General features: G+C 42.9%; 1 protein-coding gene across 1 annotated transcript in view; it reads right to left on the bottom strand.

The window, feature by feature from the left end:
- Window positions 1-17,913, bottom strand: part of LOC143291038 (uncharacterized) — a 49,974-nt gene that overhangs the window by 14,655 nt on the left and 17,406 nt on the right. Inside the window, exons 6-9 of the mRNA XM_076600622.1 lie at window positions 15,934-17,267; window positions 7,962-8,129; window positions 6,841-6,965; window positions 4,621-5,070 (exon numbers count right to left, since the gene is read on the bottom strand). Of these exons, the coding sequence (XP_076456737.1) occupies window positions 4,621-5,070; window positions 6,841-6,965; window positions 7,962-8,129; window positions 15,934-17,267 (2,077 nt within the window). The remainder of the gene's footprint in view (window positions 1-4,620; window positions 5,071-6,840; window positions 6,966-7,961; window positions 8,130-15,933; window positions 17,268-17,913) is intronic.

Genomic DNA, 17,913 nt, shown 5'->3' on the forward strand with positions numbered 1-17,913 from the left:
GACATCATTCTCTGTGACAGCATCATCCAACCAACCAGGACAAAGCCTATTCCTTGCACTGTCCACATCTGGGCCAATGCAGACAAGCAGAAAATGAAGCAGGATATCGCCGCCATCACTAAGCAGCTGCTCTGCACCGGCCCAGAGAAAACTACAGTCCATAAAATGTGGGACAAAATCCATTCTGCCCTCACCAAGACCCTAAATGACCACGTCCCAAAGAAGACTTGCTCCATCAGAGTGCACCAACCCTGGTTCAACATCATCATCAAAAGACTTTCAAGAAGGAAAAATCGAGCATGGAAGAAGGCGAAGACCACCCAGAAAGACAGTGACTGGTAGAGATTTGAACACCTGCAGCGCGAGACAAGAAAGGCCTGCCGCACAGCGCACTCTACATACATCTCTACCCTGATCACAGAAGGCAATGCAAGTCGTTTATAGCAGTATGTGAAGAGTAAGAGATGCGACACAAGTGGAGTGGCTCCACTGAAGAAAGCAGGTGCAACATACAGCTACCCCTCAGCAAAGGCCAACATTCTAAACAAGCAGTTGTGCTCCATCTTCACTGAAGAGGACCTGAGAGAGATCCTGGAACTAGGTGAGAGCCCCTACCTAGACATGCCTAACATCATCATCTCTGAAGAGGGCATGATGAAGTTACTGAGGAACCTAAACCCTTGAAAGACAGCTAGTCCAGACAACATTCCCTGTCGCCTTCTAGTTACAGTAGCTCGGGAACTGGCCCCTGCACTTGCCCACCTCTTCAGACTATCCCTTGCCACTGGAAAAATACCTGAAGTCTGGCGACATGCTACAGTCCATCCAGCATACAAGAAAGGAGATCGGAGCTCCCCAGCAAACTACCGTCCCATCTCCCAGACATCCATCTGTGGCAAACTGATGGAACACATCATCTGAAGTGCCATCACATCACACCTTGACAAGCACAAGATCACTGTCAATGCCCAGCATGGATTTCACAAAAGAAGATCCTGCAAATCACAACTGATCCTCACAGTGGATGACCTGGCAGCAGCACTTGACGAGAGAGGACAAATGGATACCATCTTGCTGGACTTCTCGAAGGCCTTTGACGAGGTGCCTAACTGCCGCCTCCTCCTCAAACTCTGTCACTACAGAATCCGTGGACAAACACTTCACTGGATTGAAGAGTTCCTCACCAACAGAACCCAGCAAGTGAACGTTGAACATTTATAGACAGATCTCCACCATCGGCCAATTCACCTCTGGGGTTCCTCAGGGATCCATCCTTGGCCAGTCTGTTTGTCATCTACATCAATGAAATCTACAAAAACATCAGATCCATGATCCGTATGTTTGCCGATGACACCATCCTACACCAGCAGATCAGGTCCCAAGCAGATACCAACGCCCTCCAAGAAGATCTGACCAAACTTGAGCGTTGGGAGACCTGGCAAATGTCATTCAATGCCAGCAAATGTCATGTCCTCTCAGTGACAAGGAAGAAAAAGCCCTTCCCTACCACCTACTTTCTGCATAATGAGAAACTCCAGAAGGTGGAGAAAGCCAAATACCTGGCAGTGTTCCCAAAAACGTACATATGTGCGTAAATGACGCACAGATTTACAACTTTGACGCACAAAATTTTTACCCTGTGCGTCAATGTGACGCACACTTTTTCCTGAAACTAACAAGCATCTTGCGGCTTCCAGGAAAACCGCGAAGCACGCATCATGGGCCTAAGCTTAGGCTAGTGCATAGCAGACGAAACTGAGCTGGCCAAAAACGTGTTAGAGTAACTTCCCTTGCCGATGCAGGCAAACGCTGTTGTGTGTTCATTAGTAGTGAGTATGGTTATGTGCTCATTGTAACTAGTTGACTGTGTTTTCATTGTATTCAAGCATTTCGAATGTCCTTGTTTGGAGAAGGTGTGGGTTTCTTTTCATTTTCATTGTACAATTGTCTTCATTGATTTTTTGTATGTTTTCCTGTTGACCCTCAGAAATGTGACAATGACCCTCAAAAATTCCAGTCAAAGGGTCACAGTGACCCTCAAAAAATCAGGCCCATTGGGAACACAGCCTGGGCGTAGAGTTGTCTGAAGACCATGGGGGAGCACACATCCAGGACACAACAGCAAAGCCAGACAAGACCAGTGCTTTCATGTAAAGGAACCTGAGAGGATGCCCCTACACCACCCGAGCAACATGCTACAAGGGTGTTGTGAGGCCCATCCTAGAATATGCTGCGCCAGTCTGGAACCACCCCACCCCCCGACCCACCCCCACCCAGTATCTCACAACCTGGAGATGGTACAACGCAGACCAGCTCAGTGAATTATGCATGATTTCGCCCCACCACCAGTGCAACCGAGCTTATCACCAGGCTGTAGCTGCACCACACTGCAGCCAAGGCCACCATGATGTACAAGATAATGGGTGGTTTGGTTGAGGTGGCACCCCGGGAAGGTACTTTAGTGCGGACAATTACAACTGTCTGCAGCCACCCAGAGAAACTACAGGTACCCTTCTCCCACACTGACTCCCACAGGCACTCCTCCTTCCCTTCAGCTGTCTGCCTGTGGAACCAGATTCCAGACCATATAATCTCAGCCATTTCCCCTCAGTCATTCAAGACCGAGACTGAGGCCTGGCTGTGACAGTGTGAGCCTCAGGCTCAGTATAGCTACAGGACAGGGTTTGGTTTTTTTTTTTGTTTTTGTTTTTTTGACTGATGCTGTGTGGGGCCCAGGTTCCCCTGGCTGAACTAGGGGGCTTAATGGTCACAAACAGACATCAGTCATCTTGAGCGCACCCCCCTATTGTGGATTGTTACCCTCTATAGGGATTACCACAGGATTATAGACAAGACTGAACTGTCTAAAAATTGAAAGAGGTGAAGTCTGTGATAAATAAAAATTACATTTTTCAGAAGCAAAACACTGAAATGTAAGATTCAACATAAATACATGCAGGAAAGTCAAAACGAGCCTAGTAAGTCATCAAAAAACAACATCTAATTTTTAACAAACACACATTTCATTTAACACTCACACGCACACATGTGCATGCACTTGTGTGCACACACATGTGCACATTTTATGCATGCACATGTGCACAAAGTCCAAACCACACCATTTTAAAAAAAAAACATGCCTGTGGCTATGTATGGGGGAATCAGAATGAGTGGCATAGGAGTAATGCCACTGAAACGGTGCGGATGATTGGGCAGCAATAACAAAAACAAAAATACATGCCCGATATATTCCCTATAAATTATAATGAAAATATGATGGTAAGGTCAAAATAAACCTAATAAAACGTGAACAGCACATGCAAAACAAATTCATACCAGGCAGATGCAACCATCACTGACTATATCACTATTATCCCTCTAACGGAACCTACCAAATGTGTCATTTATACGGACACCAGTTCTTTCATTACCCCAACAGAAGCCCCAAGGCTTGCTTTGTACACAAATCTGATTAATCCCACTGTTCAAGGAACAGCCTAATGTGCTGGCAACAAAGCAAACACTGACCAACTGGCGTCATGATAATTACCAGTACAGTTAGTAAAATATTACCATCAAACCTGGGCTAATGGAAACAAGTACACAAACCAGCCTGTTGCTCAGGAGCATTATAACATCCCAATATCAGGGTGGTGGTGGTGTTTTTTTTAATTTTTATTATGACATTCAAATCCTAAAGAAAGATTTCCTCCTGCTGCTCTTTTCACCATCACAACCCCTTCCTGTATGGACATGTTTCAAAATGTACCAAATACTGACTTCTCCCAAGATCCATGCCCTCCTACAAAATATACTAATAATACTAATACTGTAATAGTGGAAAATGTTACTGCATCAGACACTATTAAAAAATAATTCACATACCCTCATTGAGCAGTTACCTGTCAGTATCATCCAAACACATTAACAATTAATCTAAAGTAATAAGTGTTTCACCTGCTTCTGCTGTTGTGACTATTTCCCAGGGTGTATTTCTATTACCTGGTCAATAAAGGGAACTCATGTTCACAAATTCACAAATGATGACATAAAAAACAATATATTCTTAAAGTTAAAGCTTAGATTTTTTAAAGCTTCTCCTCCATGCTAAAGTAGGACATTACCCTTCTCCATATATAATTTTATTATTTTAACTCAGCTTTAAAGCACATAAATATACCAATTAACAATTCCACTTTTCCAGAGGATTGAGGATATAGCTTACAAGTCGTCTTTCTTTTATCTATGAGAAACTAATTCCAATCAAAACAAAACACTCAATAAACAATCGGAAACCTCCGAGGATATCAGATAATAATGACAAAGCAATGCAACACAGTTACTAGAACCAACAGGAACTGCAGATAACGGTAACAAGCATCGGAACTTGACATTGACAATGAAACGTTCCGCTTGAAAAAAAAAAAAAAAAAAAAAAGTTCTTCCAGAATCTTGAATCTGATAAAAGTGACTCGAGATGATCAAGTGATTGGGGAATACAACGAACACGAGATCACTGTCTTCAATGCATCTCTTCTAGCAGACTGAACTGTCATTTTGTAAAAATTGCACACAAAAAAACACAATAAAAAGATACTCGAGATATAAGTATCTACTTACCAATATTTCTTCGCATATTGTTGTCAGTTCCTTTTCGATGTTTTCTCTATACTTCTTGGTCATTTGGAGTTTCTTGTCATTCCCTTCGCTCTTCGTTTCGATGCTGGACATGACCCTCCATGCGGAGCGACGGGCGCCGACAACATTTTTATAAGCAACTGACAGAAGGTTCCGCTCTTCGTTGTCGAGAGGGTTGCTGTCAGATTTGTCATATGTCTCTTCCACAACTCGTTTCATGTATCCAGCCATGTCATCGTAACGTTCGGCTTGCTCGGCAAGCTTTGCCGACTGCACAAGATTTTCTACAGCAGTCATGGTATCGGGATATGCCGCACACCTGCAAACAGAACCACCTTGGCAGGAATGTATCCAAGATGGCGGAATCAATGCACTCGTGAGTTGCGCATGCGCACTTCTTGCTCGAGGGACCGGTCTCGGAAGAAAGCCCCACTTCGTAAGTTGTCACTGAGACTATGTGAAGGGTGTGTGCTGATTCGGCCCAATTTCCATGACGTGACTCAGAACACACAAAAGCGTGCAAGTGCGCGCGCACGCGCTCACACACACACACACACACACACACACACACACACGAGTGGGAGTGGTTACATTCGAAAACGAATCCAGTGTCTTATGAAGAGTGTCGTTCTCCTTCCCCAGTAGTTTCCCCTTTCCGCCCGCACACCCTTCCCACCAAGATAAAGATCGGCGTTTCTTTTCATTTATCGTTTTGTTTCATTTTATTTTATTTTATTTTTGTTTGTTTGTCTGTTTGTTTTTCCTCTCAATTCTAAAGAAGTCCATACAAAGGATTACAGATACATATATGATTTGTACTTGGGAAGTCACCAGATTAAATTGCTCTGTACACCAGTCATCATTGTCACAGTCGCCCATCAAAATAACGTACAGGCAGAATAACTTGAACTGATTAATATATTCATTTACACGACTGTAAATCCGAGTCAGTATCATGTACTTCAGTCAAGTCAAAGAACTTTAGAAATTATTCCAGTAGTGGACAACTACTGACTGGACGTCACAATACCCAACCTTTGAGCTGCAATTTGACTTCAGTCAGCCGGTTTAAACTGAGGCTTTGGTCACTGAACTGAGTTGTAGTTCTTAAATTTAATTCTACCACCCTGATGACTGAAGTTTTTCGCGAAGTATTCAACTGCGATCCGGCAACTGATCAGCAGTTACCGTGGCAACACTGAACAGGCCCTACTACGGTCAGACATCAAGAACTCCGGCAGTCATCCGTCCCGTGTGCAGGACAAGAACACCAACTTGAACAACTTGACCTCAGTGCTACACAAAATCACCGCTGACTGAGTTGCAGTCAATTCATGACGAGCTGGAGCTGTGCCGCCGGGTCTGGGTTTACTGATCTCCGCAGGATAACGGGTACCCCCCATCTCCGCCGGGGACTGAGCGCTCAGTTCGCCACGTAGCCGGACTGACGGAGTGGCCTGTTGAGACTGAAATAAAAGGTCTTTTTTCTTTTCTTTTTATTTCTATATATACAACTTGTGCTTCACTTTTTCTGCAGATGCCCCCAAACACGGCAGTGACAGAATAATCAACATTTTGATCATCAGGTCACTCTGTGGACGGAAGGAAGGAAGGAAGTGCTGGCTTCAGCAGACTCAGTTGTGTCGGCGGTCAGCAAACGCGGCCAGCTCGGGGTCGGTAACTGATGTCAGCTCTTATCTGCACACTCAAGCATACATATATCAGTTTGCACAATGGCACAAACCGGCACAGTGAGCCTCGGAGAGAGAGAGAGAGAGAGAGAGAGCGAGAGAGGCCGTCGGCAGTCTACAAGAGACCTTCATAGTCCCCTACCATGTGCCTTCGCCTCTGTTATTATGACATGGCTCCAGTTCAGTGAGGCCTGGCGGGCGGGCCACCTTCACGACTGATGGTCTGTCTGCCATGTCAAGGTCTGTCCGTCAGTCGGTGGTGGTGCTTAACCGGCTGGTCCGCAATTTCTTGACGTGTGCCCTGCGATCCATCCACCACACTGACCTGCTTACAAAAGAACTGAGAACTGAGGAGAAGAAAAGCAACTTCTGCATAGACCCGACGGACTCAGCTGGCGCGGCGCTGGTCACTGATTTCAAGCCTCAGTTCAACCGCCAGGATCGAGCATGGAGTTCCAAAATGTGTGTGTGTGTGTGTGTGTGTGTGTGTGTGTGTGTGTGTGTGTGTGACGGTGTTCTTCAAGTCCGGTGCGGTTCCCGCGGAGTTCTCAGTGGTACAGAGTCCGTCGCTGGTCCAGGCGGCGGATCGTGTCCCGCCGCCGACTGCTGACGCCCGCCGTGAGTTTCCTGGCCGGGCTACTCAGCAGTGTAGATTGGCGGCCGGTGTGGACTCGCACATGATGATAATAATGGACATATCTAGTGCCTTCCAACCCGCGGGCCTCACGGCTCTTTACAATAACTGGGGGAAAAAGTAATACGACCGAAGAAACAACAATAATAATATGTAAACACAAACTCAGTGAACTGAAGAGATGTATATATGTATAACAACATATCACACACACACACACACACACACACACACACACACACACACAACACGTGTGCAGACACAGCACACGTTTGTGGCACACACACACACACACACACACACACACACACACACACACACAAGCACACACACTGACACGTGTGGCCACACTCACGCTCACTCTCTCCTCCTGATAATAATAATAATGGTATCTATATAGCGCTGAGTCTTGTGCAGAGACAAATCAAAGCGCTTTCACACCAGTCATTCTCACTGGCACGCATGCATAACTCTAAAACTGAAGACAAGGAAGAGGCAGAGAAGGGAGGCTATTTTGGGAAGAGGTGAGTTTTAAGGCCAGACTTGAAAGAGCTGAGTGTATAATTATATCATGTATCACAACCATTGACGTCACCATATGTAATCAACCTGGCCGATGGAAACAGCGCGTTCTTAAATGGTAGGGAGGGGACAGGTTAATCATATTAGTGTGTAAAGAGGTATTCTTTTCAGGCATTCCCTAAAACTGAAGGGACTGACTGTGTCGGAGAGAGTATGGAGTATGGTAGAGAATTCCGGAGCTTAGCTGCTGAGAAAGATAAAGCTTGCTGTCCACTGATAGAGCCTGGTGTCAGCAGAGGATTGAAGAGTCCTGGAGGAAATGTATATGGAGAAGTTCAGACAGATACTGAGGAGCAGAGCCCGTGATAACCGATGATTTGAAGCAGACACAGGAGTACTTGTAATCTATTCTTTGTTCAACTGGGAGATAGTGCGATCAATCAAGTAGAGGAGAAGAGTGCAAGGTTGATGTATACCGAGCCCCAGTTTGGACACTGCTGCTGCTGCCTCCATCTTCTCGCGGGTCTCAGCGATACTACTGCAGCAGTTCTTCTTATCTTGAATCTGTTGTGTGCATTCCTTGTCAGTACCGGCATTCGCCGAGCAGGTCCTGTCATGTGCACGATCTTCCGCCGACTGTTTCACTGGAAGCGTGCCAGTGGGATTCCTGTTTGCGCAGTGTTGGTATTGAAACGTGTTTTGGAGCCTTCCTCATTCTCGCTTCCTTTTTGCCAAGGCACAGTTCGTCGTAGTAGACCGAGCCGGAGCCGGAGCTAGAGTCATTCGTCGATGACGTAGCCAGTCCAACGAAGCTGGACTTTTAAGATGGCGGTTTCTGGATGCTCGCGGCCACTGCCCTGTCCAAGTTAAGCAGGCCCGAGAGATACAGACACTTGCAGTGTTGGTCAGGTAATTAGAGCAACACACCCAAAGACGCATCCTTGAAGTGGATGACACTCGACTGTGTGATCCCAGTCTACCTAGAGCCGGCCATGGGGCGAAAAACCCACCTCCGCTGGGATTCGAATCCGCGTCCTCCCAGCCGTCAGTCCGCGACGCTAACCACTTCGCCATGGCGGCTGGTCGAACTTTCTTTTGTCTGTTCTTGCACTCTTTTCAACTTGGCGACTGGCCTTCCAGTACCGTGTTTGGAGTCATCAATTTTTTTTCTTCCCCGTCTTTGGTCAGGTTTGTCTTGTGCATCAGTTGTTTTCTTTAAGTGTTGGTGGCCAGTGTTTCTATTGTCAACCACCCTTTATGTTCACGTTTTCTTTCTTGGGGCTTGAAGGCGTTTATTGTCCACGTTTTTGGAAGACACCCCCAGTATTCCTCATGTATATAGTCCTCAGCTTTCATTTTGTTTTTCATGCTATGTACGATGTATTTGAGTCCAGGTGTCAAAGCCGGGGGGCAGTTCGAAACTCCCCCTGCTTGATACTCTCCCTTCTTGATTGCTGTGCAAAATAGTGTGTGTGTGTGTGTGTGTGTGTGTGTGTGCATGGCTGTGAATTTCATTGTGTGATTGAAGACATGAATCAAGGTTGGAGTAAGTACTGTCATGGGCATGGCTATGAATTTCATTGTGTGATTGAAGACATGAATCAAGGTTGGTGGAGTAAGTACTGTCATGGGCATGGCTATGAATTTCATTGTGTGATTGAAGACATGAATCACGGTTGGAGGAGTACCGTCATGGGCATGGCTATGAATTTCATTGTGTGATTGAAGACATGAATCAAGGTTGGAGGAGTAAGTACCGTCATGGGCATGGCTGTGAATTTCACTGCCTGATTGAAGACATGAATCAAGGTTGGTGGAGTAAGTACCGTCATGGGCATGGCTATGAATTTCATTGTGTGATTGAAGACATGAATCAAGGTTGGAGGAGTAAGTACCGTCATGGGCATGGCTGTGAATTTCATTGTTTGATAGAAGACATGAATCAAGGTTGGTGGAGTAAGTACCATCATGGGCATGGCTATGAATTTCATTGTGTGATTGAAGACATGAATCAAGGTCGGTGGAGTAAGTACTGCCATGTGCACAGAGTGAATATCATTATGTGATTGAAGACTTCTCTGTTCGTGGGCTGCAACTCCCACATTCACTCCTGTGTACACGAGTGGGCTTTTATGTGCATGACCGTTTTTACCCTGCCATGTTGGCAGCTTGACTCCGTTTTCAGGAGTGTGATTGAAGACATGAAATGAGGTTGGAGGAGCAAATACTGCCAGGTGCATGGCTGTGATTTTCACTAGTGTGGCACGGTGAATGTCACTCACTCATCACAGCTCATGTCCCTCTTTCCATTACGCCAGCACAAACAATACACATTTTTGTACTCGCACAAGTCATCACACCCTTCTTTCAGAAAATGCGTCTTTCAGAAAATGCGTCTTTTTTGTTGACCCTTTAATAACTGTTTGACAGTGTACCTGACGTACAAACTAGCCGAGGTAAAAGATCCGTTAATATGCAGTTAAAAAAACCAGCTACAAACGGCAATCACTGGCCGAGGTAATTATCTGGTGAATATGCAGTTAAAAACCAGCAATGAGTGACAATCTTCTCCTGCTATTATTTCCTCTTCAAAGATGGGAATTTGGAACTATTAGTGTCTGAAAAATGTCAATCTGATGGAAGAACAGCACATATGTAGTCCTGTTATCATTTTCAGAAAATCACATGTTCTTCTTGAAAAGCCACCTCAGGCTATCAGTAGATATAAAATAAGCAGGTTCATAAACAAAAACTCCCAACTCCACAACTTCACATTAACACTTTTAAAAGAGAGCAACAAATTCATCACAAATGCATAATAAAACTAACACAAAGCACTCACAAGTGGCAACAAATAGTTATTCACACAACACACAAACTCAAAGCACTGACATTACCTTAAACATGTCTCCTCTCCTATATTTGAATTAGTGGCATTGCATTTAAAAGACCTCTCCTACATTTCAAAGTAATAATGTATTTCTTTATGTTAAAAAAAAAATCAACACAAATATGTCTATGATGGTCTCCACAAAATGTTTTTGGCAGAGAACCACTGTATTCATGGGTCATTTGTTTTTCCATGGGTTTTGAACTGGAAATGAATTGGCACAATCACAATTTGTGTGGTCTTATCTAGAAAGTAATTAAATATGTCTAAAAGGTTTACATATTCTAAGGCTGTTTTTTGTTCATCTGTTTTCCTAGCTACTAACAAGAACCATTCTACAACTTTGTCTGATGAATATCCTCCTCTTTCATCACTACTAACTACATTCCTCTCACTCTCAATGATGAATATCCTCCTCTTTCATCACTACTAACTACATTCCTCTCAATGATGAATATCCTTCTCTTTCATCACTACTAACTACATTCCTCTCAATGGTGAATATCCTCCTCTTTCATCACTACTAACCACATTCCTCTCAATGATGAATATCCTCCTCTTTCATCACTACTAACTACATTCCTCTCAATGGTGAATATCCTCCTCTTTCATCACTACTAACTACATTCCTCTCAATGATGAATATCCTCCTCTTTCATCACTACTAACTACATTTCTCTCAATGGTGAATATCCTCCTCTTTCATCACTACTAACTACATTCCTCTCAATGATGAATATCCTCCTCTTTCATCACTACTAACTACATTCCTCTCAATGATGAATATCCTCCTCTTTCATCACTACTAACTACATTCCTCTCAATGGTGAATATCCTCCTCTTTCATCACTACTAACTACATTCCTCTCAATGGTGAATATCCTCCTCTTTCATCACTACTAACTACATTTCTCTCAATGGTGAATATCCTCCTCTTTCATCACTACTAACTACATTCCTCTCAATGATGAATATCCTCCTCTTTCATCACTACTAACTACATTCCTCTCAATGATGAATATCCTCCTCTTTCATCACTACTAACTACATTCCTCTCAATGATGAATATCCTCCTCTTTCATCACTACTAACTACATTCCTCTCAATGATGAATATCCTCCTCTTTCATCACTACTAACTACATTCCTCTCAATGATGAATATCCTCCTCTTTCATCAGTAACAACATTTCTCTCACTGATGGATATAATCCTCTTTTATCAGTAACTATATTCCTCTCCAAGTTCACCACCTACCCCATCTTTTCCATAATCTGAAGATGATGCTTTTGATGTCAATTATGCTTAAAATCCATTTCTCGTATCATTTTGGGTAACAGCATAATCTGCAACTTTGGAATTACTTTGTGTCAAATAAATGTTTCTGCCTGGAGGGGAATTTGTTAAAAAAAAAAAAAAAATCTCCCTAGAAAATGGTACTTTGTATGTTGTGATGTGTGTGTGTGTGAAGAGGTGTACCATTTCAGGCATGGAAGCACACCACCAAGCAAGTTCTGATGCAGACAATAAGCAGGTTACACATGGATTTGTCAGCACAGATTAAAGGTCCTTGCACAACTTGACTCTCACACGTGCATGAGAATTTTATTCAGTATTTGACACATTGATGAGAATTCTTTTCAGTAGCTTTGTTAAAATTAATATTCTCTCTCTCTGTATCTCTCTTTCTAACTGAAGACTGAACCAGTAACTCAAAGGTTGACATTAACAATGACTGACAATAACCTCTGTGCAGACATCTTCAGGACCCAAACCCCAATCACAAGTTTGTCCAACTGGCCTAAACTTCACAGTACATCAAGAAAATGAACAGTTATATGACTGCACTTTTTTAAAGCATAAAAATCATGATTTTTTTTTTCCAAAAAACACTACCAATATGATGAATAGTTCCTTGCAAATCTTGAAGAACTAGATCAGAAATGAAATGTTTCTATGTTTTCTTGTAAATATCAATATAAAAACGTGTGTATTAAACAATGGATATTTCCACTTAAAAGCAGTTTTGATACTGAAAATGAGTGTCATTTAACTGTTCCGATTCCCAAGACCTTTTTTCAGTTCATCTGAAGTTTCAGCCAACTCCGGTCTTTACCATGATTTCTGTCCATTATGTTTGACAACAAAAACTGCAAGTGCTTCACACAAAAACTGGCAACTAGTGGACCAACCATAATTCATTTCACTTCTTCAAATGCTGACAAAATTTATTCTGTCAAACCCCCTAATTTGAATGTTGACAAACTGAATACCATGAACAGACAGAACATATTCAAAATGCAGTCACGACAGTCCATCAATGCTCACAAGAACATTTTTTTCCATTGCACAATTGTTATTATGCTGTTTGAAAACTGCACTACATTTACAAACTGAAAACCACTCAAATCCAATGTCACTAAACTGGCAATGATCTTAGACTTTTGACAACCTAATTTCCTGACTACCAAGACACACATGCATCCCTGCATCTTTCAAAGCTACCAGCAGAACAAAAAAACAAAACAAAACAAAAAACACACACAAAAAAACAAAAACAAAAAATCTAAGCTTTCACAAACAATGATTTGAAAGTTGTTTACGGCTGTCTAAACAGTCATATACACAAAATCCCAAGTGCAGAAACAAGTGAATGTGAGAGACACTGCACACAAAAAAAAGAAAGAAAAAAAAAAAGAGAGGAAAAGATGACGTAAATGAGCACATTATTTTTAGCATCAAAACATGTTCAGCCTATTTGAAACCTAACGTTATAAAAGGAAGACATGATACCATTCTGTGTGTGTGTGTGTGCGTGTGCACATGTGCATGTTTGTGTGTTTCTATGTGAAGGAGTAATTCTTTACTGACTGCTGTCTAGATTACCATGTGGTTTACAAAGATGCCTACATGTGCGTTTCCATCTACTGAAACAAGTCAGTCTCTTAACTCTCACTGACCTTCACCATCACAAGATCCAGGTAGCACTTTCAGAACTGTGCTGAATTCTCACAACTTCTTGACCATCTGGAAGCATCTTGGATTTGCGCCGGTTTCTCACAAATTTGGGTGACAAATCAAACAGAAACACTTCTGTCCCATCAGCATCAACGAGTGTTCTTAAGACTTTGGAGTTTCCCACCTGACATGCTGACCAAAGTGCAGACTACTGCCAGTCTCATCTGTCAATTCATGTCACAGCCATTTCTTTAATCCTTTAAAAATACAACACGGTCTGGACTGCCTGTGAGCAAAATCTGTTACAAAGAAATGACCTTTTCAATAGTTTGGTCCATGAGTCAAAGTCACGAGCTAAAGAATAGCTTTTTTTGTTTTGGATTTTAGAAATATCTCTTTTCTCTGGAACCATTTGACTGGCACAGAAATAAAACTGAAGAATTATGTGGAGCAATATGATAACATTGTCAAAGGGAACCTTTTCTTCAGACAAGGGTGACAGAGAAGAATGATGTGGAGCAATATGATAACATTGTCAAAGGGAACCTTTTCTTCAGACAAGGGTGACAGAGAAGAATGATGTGGAGCAATATGATAACATTGTCCAAGGGAACCTTTTCTTCAGACAAGGGTGACAGAGAAGAATGATGTGGAGCAATATGATAACATTGTCCAAGGGAACCTTTTATGACAAGGGTGACAGAGAAGAATGATGTGGAGCAATATGATAACATTGTCCAAGGGAACCTTTTCTTCAGACAAGGGTGACAGAGAAGAATGATGTGGAGCAATATGATAACATTGTCCAAGGGAACCTTTTATTCAGACAAGGGTGACAGAGAAGAATGATGTGGAGCAATATGATAACATTGTCCAAGGGAACCTTTTATTCAGACAAGGGTGACAGAGAAGAATGATGTGGAGCAATATGATAACATTGTCCAAGGGAACCTTTTATGACAAGGGTGACAGAGAAGAATGATGTGGAGCAATATGATAACATTGTCCAAGGGAACCTTTTCTTCAGACAAGGGTGACAGAGAAGAATGATGTGGAGCAATATGATAACATTGTCCAAGGGAACCTTTTATTCAGACAAGGGTGACAGAGAATGATGTGGAGCAATATGATAACATTGTCCAAGGGAACCTTTTCTTCAGACAAGGGTGACAGAGAATGATGTGGAGCAATATGATAACATTGTCCAAGGGAACCTTTTCTTCAGACAAGGGTGACAGAGAAGAATGATGTGGAGCAATATGATAACATTGTCCAAGGGAACCTTTTCTTCAGACAAGGCTGACAGAGAAGTTGGCTGTATCCCCTTCCTCCTAACCCCACCCTACACATTGGGATATAAAGTTGTTGTTTTTTTTCAAAGACTGAAACAGGCAGTCCAAATTTCTCAGCATCAGGAACAAAAGTCAAGAGTAATCTGGGTGCATTGTCTTTTTTTCACAAACACTGAAGTACAAAGCTGCATGATACTCCTAAGTTTTCCATGACAATCAAGACATTGGAAAAATCTAACTTCCCAAACTATTTGTGACAAACTTGCTTTGGGAAGACTGTCAGAAACGTTTTCTTGTTCCCAAAACATTGCGGAAAAAATGCATCAGGAACTACCTAGCCTTAATCCAACATACATTGTTTTACTACTTACAGTATCTAGCAACAGGATGGGTGTTTGTTTATTTTTCTAGAACTAAAAAAACAACAACCAAACAAAACAAAAAACCCTAGCTGTGGAAACATAGACATAATACTGTGACTGGTAATTCAAGTTTGTAATTACTCACAGCCAACAAAATTCATGACAAAATAATATCAAGACAATGGTATGAGATTGTCAAGCATGTCAGAGATGACAATATAAAATGACACTAAACAATTTGTTTTCAATCAGTGTGTCACTGATTAATATCAAACATCAAAGCTCATTAAAAATATCTAGATGATTCATGACCACACCATATAAACTTTTTTTTGTCAATCACTGCATGCAAATGGATGAATAATTTAAAAACTAAAAAATAATTCTTGAAGCAGCAAACCCAACAATGTCTAAATGCATTAACTATTGCAGAGACAAAAGAATTTGTTGGGTAAAAAGTGGAGAACAACACACAACTGACAATACATTACTGTTTAAAATGATTTTGGCAGACACTGACATGCACACAAAATGATATCTTTTGGTCACAAAGTCAAATCTGGAACTCTGGCCTGAGAATCTCTTGTTCAAAACAGACATCAGAAAGCCAATACAGTAACAGCAGACTAGCAAAAATTAGTAAGCATATCTTTCAACAGACACATGCTCACACACTAACATAAATGCTACTTTGTAAAACTACAATACACAACACTAGTCACGTCCAAAATTAAGTACAGCTTACTGTAGACTATTCTTACCTAAATACAGACACTGTAAAAACTACACACCTAACATACCATGGATTAATGCCCCCAATGCTCATAAGATAAAGGAAAATCAACAGGTATTTTTGACAAAAGCAACAATATCACAGTGAACTGTGTCAGTACACTTTGCAACGCATCAGTGCATGACTTACTTCTACCCTAAAACTGGGGTACAGACTGCGTCCGTACACTCTGCAACGCATCAGTGCATGACTTACTTCTACCCTCAAACTGGGGTACAGACTGCGTCCGTACACTCTGCAACGCATCAGTGCATGACTTACTTCTACCCTGAAACTGGGGTACAGACTGCGTCCGTACACTTTGCAACGCATCAGTGCATGACTTACTTCTACCCTCAAACTGGGGTACAGACTGCGTCCGTACACTTTGCAACGCATCAGTGCATGACTTACTTCTACCCTCAAACTGGGGTACAGACTGCGTCCATACACTCTGCAACGCATCAGTGCATGACTTACTTCTACCCTCAAACTGGGGTACAGACTGCGTCCGTACACTCTGCAACGCATCAGTGCATGACTTACTTCTACCCTCAAACTGGGGTACAGATTGCGTCCGTACACTCTGCAACGCATCAGTGCATGACTTACTTCTACCCTGAAACTGGGGTACAGACTGCGTCCGTACACTCTGCAACGCATCAGTGCATGACTTACTTCTACCCTCAAACTGGGGTACAGACTGCATCCGTACACTCTGCAACGCATCAGTGCATGACTTACTTCTACCCTCAAACTGGGGTACAGACTGCGTCCGTACACTCTGCAACGCATCAGTGCATGACTTACTTCTACCCTGAAACTGGGGTACAGACTGCGTCCGTACACTCTGCAACGCATCAGTGCATGACTTACTTCTACCCTGAAACTGGGGTACAGACTGCATCCGTACACTCTGCAACGCATCAGTGCATGACTTACTTCTACCCTCAAACTGGGGTACAGACTGCGTCCGTACACTTTGCAACGCATCAGTGCATGACTTACTTCTACCCTCAAACTGGGGTACAGACTGCATCCGTACACTCTGCAACGCATCAGTGCATGACTTACTTCTACCCTCAAACTGGGGTACAGACTGCGTCCGTACACTCTGCAACGCATCAGTGCATGACTTACTTCTACCCTCAAACTGGGGTACAGACTGCGTCCGTACACTCTGCAACGCATCAGTGCATGACTTACTTCTACCCTGAAACTGGGGTACAGACTGCGTCCGTACACTCTGCAACGCATCAGTGCATGACTTACTTCTACCCTGAAACTGGGGTACAGACTGCATCCGTACACTCTGCAACGCATCAGTGCATGACTTACTTCTACCCTCAAACTGGGGTACAGACTGCGTCCGTACACTCTGCAACGCATCAGTGCATGACTTACTTCTACCCTCAAACTGGGGTACAGACTGCGTCCGTACACTCTGCAACGCATCAGTGCATGACTTACTTCTACCCTCAAACTGGGGTACAGACTGCGTCCGTACACTCTGCAACGCATCAGTGCATGACTTACTTCTACCCTGAAACTGGGGTAAGGAGGGCGACGCTTGGAGGGGTCACAGGGGCATGGGGGGTATGAATTTTGAGAAAGACCTGAAACTGATGGAGAGTGTATGATGGAACTGACAAAGTATAGGACCTAACTGACAGTAAAATGGAACTGACTGAGGAAAAGTGTAAGATGGAACTGACACAGAGAAAGTGTACACGGGTAAAGTACATGGGTAAAGAGTGACCCGGTCACATGGTCTGGTCTGGTCTGGTTTGGCTGGAGTTCTTGATAGCCTGGTACAGGGACATTTGTACACAAGCCTGATGCCATTTTGAAAACAGGCACAAAACACATACAAGTGCCTCTTATCTTCATCCCCAGTTCAGAAGTATAACTTCCCATTGTGAAGGAAAACAAGAGGATGGTAAAAACTAGGAATTATGTACAACTGCAGTACCGGAGTTCCCTTTCTGAAATTAGTTTCCAAGCCAAGGCTAATCACAACAAACTGTAAAGAATGGCTAGTGGTAACGCAGTCCAGGCAGGGTTGAAATCCAGAAATAACAAGAGCCAGCTGAACGCCTTTCCCACTGACAGTGTGAGCATGTCAACAAAGTTCAAGCGCGCTCTCTCCCTTAAGC

Source organism: Babylonia areolata, chromosome 16 (genome assembly GCF_041734735.1).
Source record: "Babylonia areolata isolate BAREFJ2019XMU chromosome 16, ASM4173473v1, whole genome shotgun sequence".
In the NCBI taxonomy this organism is placed as follows: domain Eukaryota; kingdom Metazoa; phylum Mollusca; class Gastropoda; order Neogastropoda; family Buccinidae; genus Babylonia; species Babylonia areolata.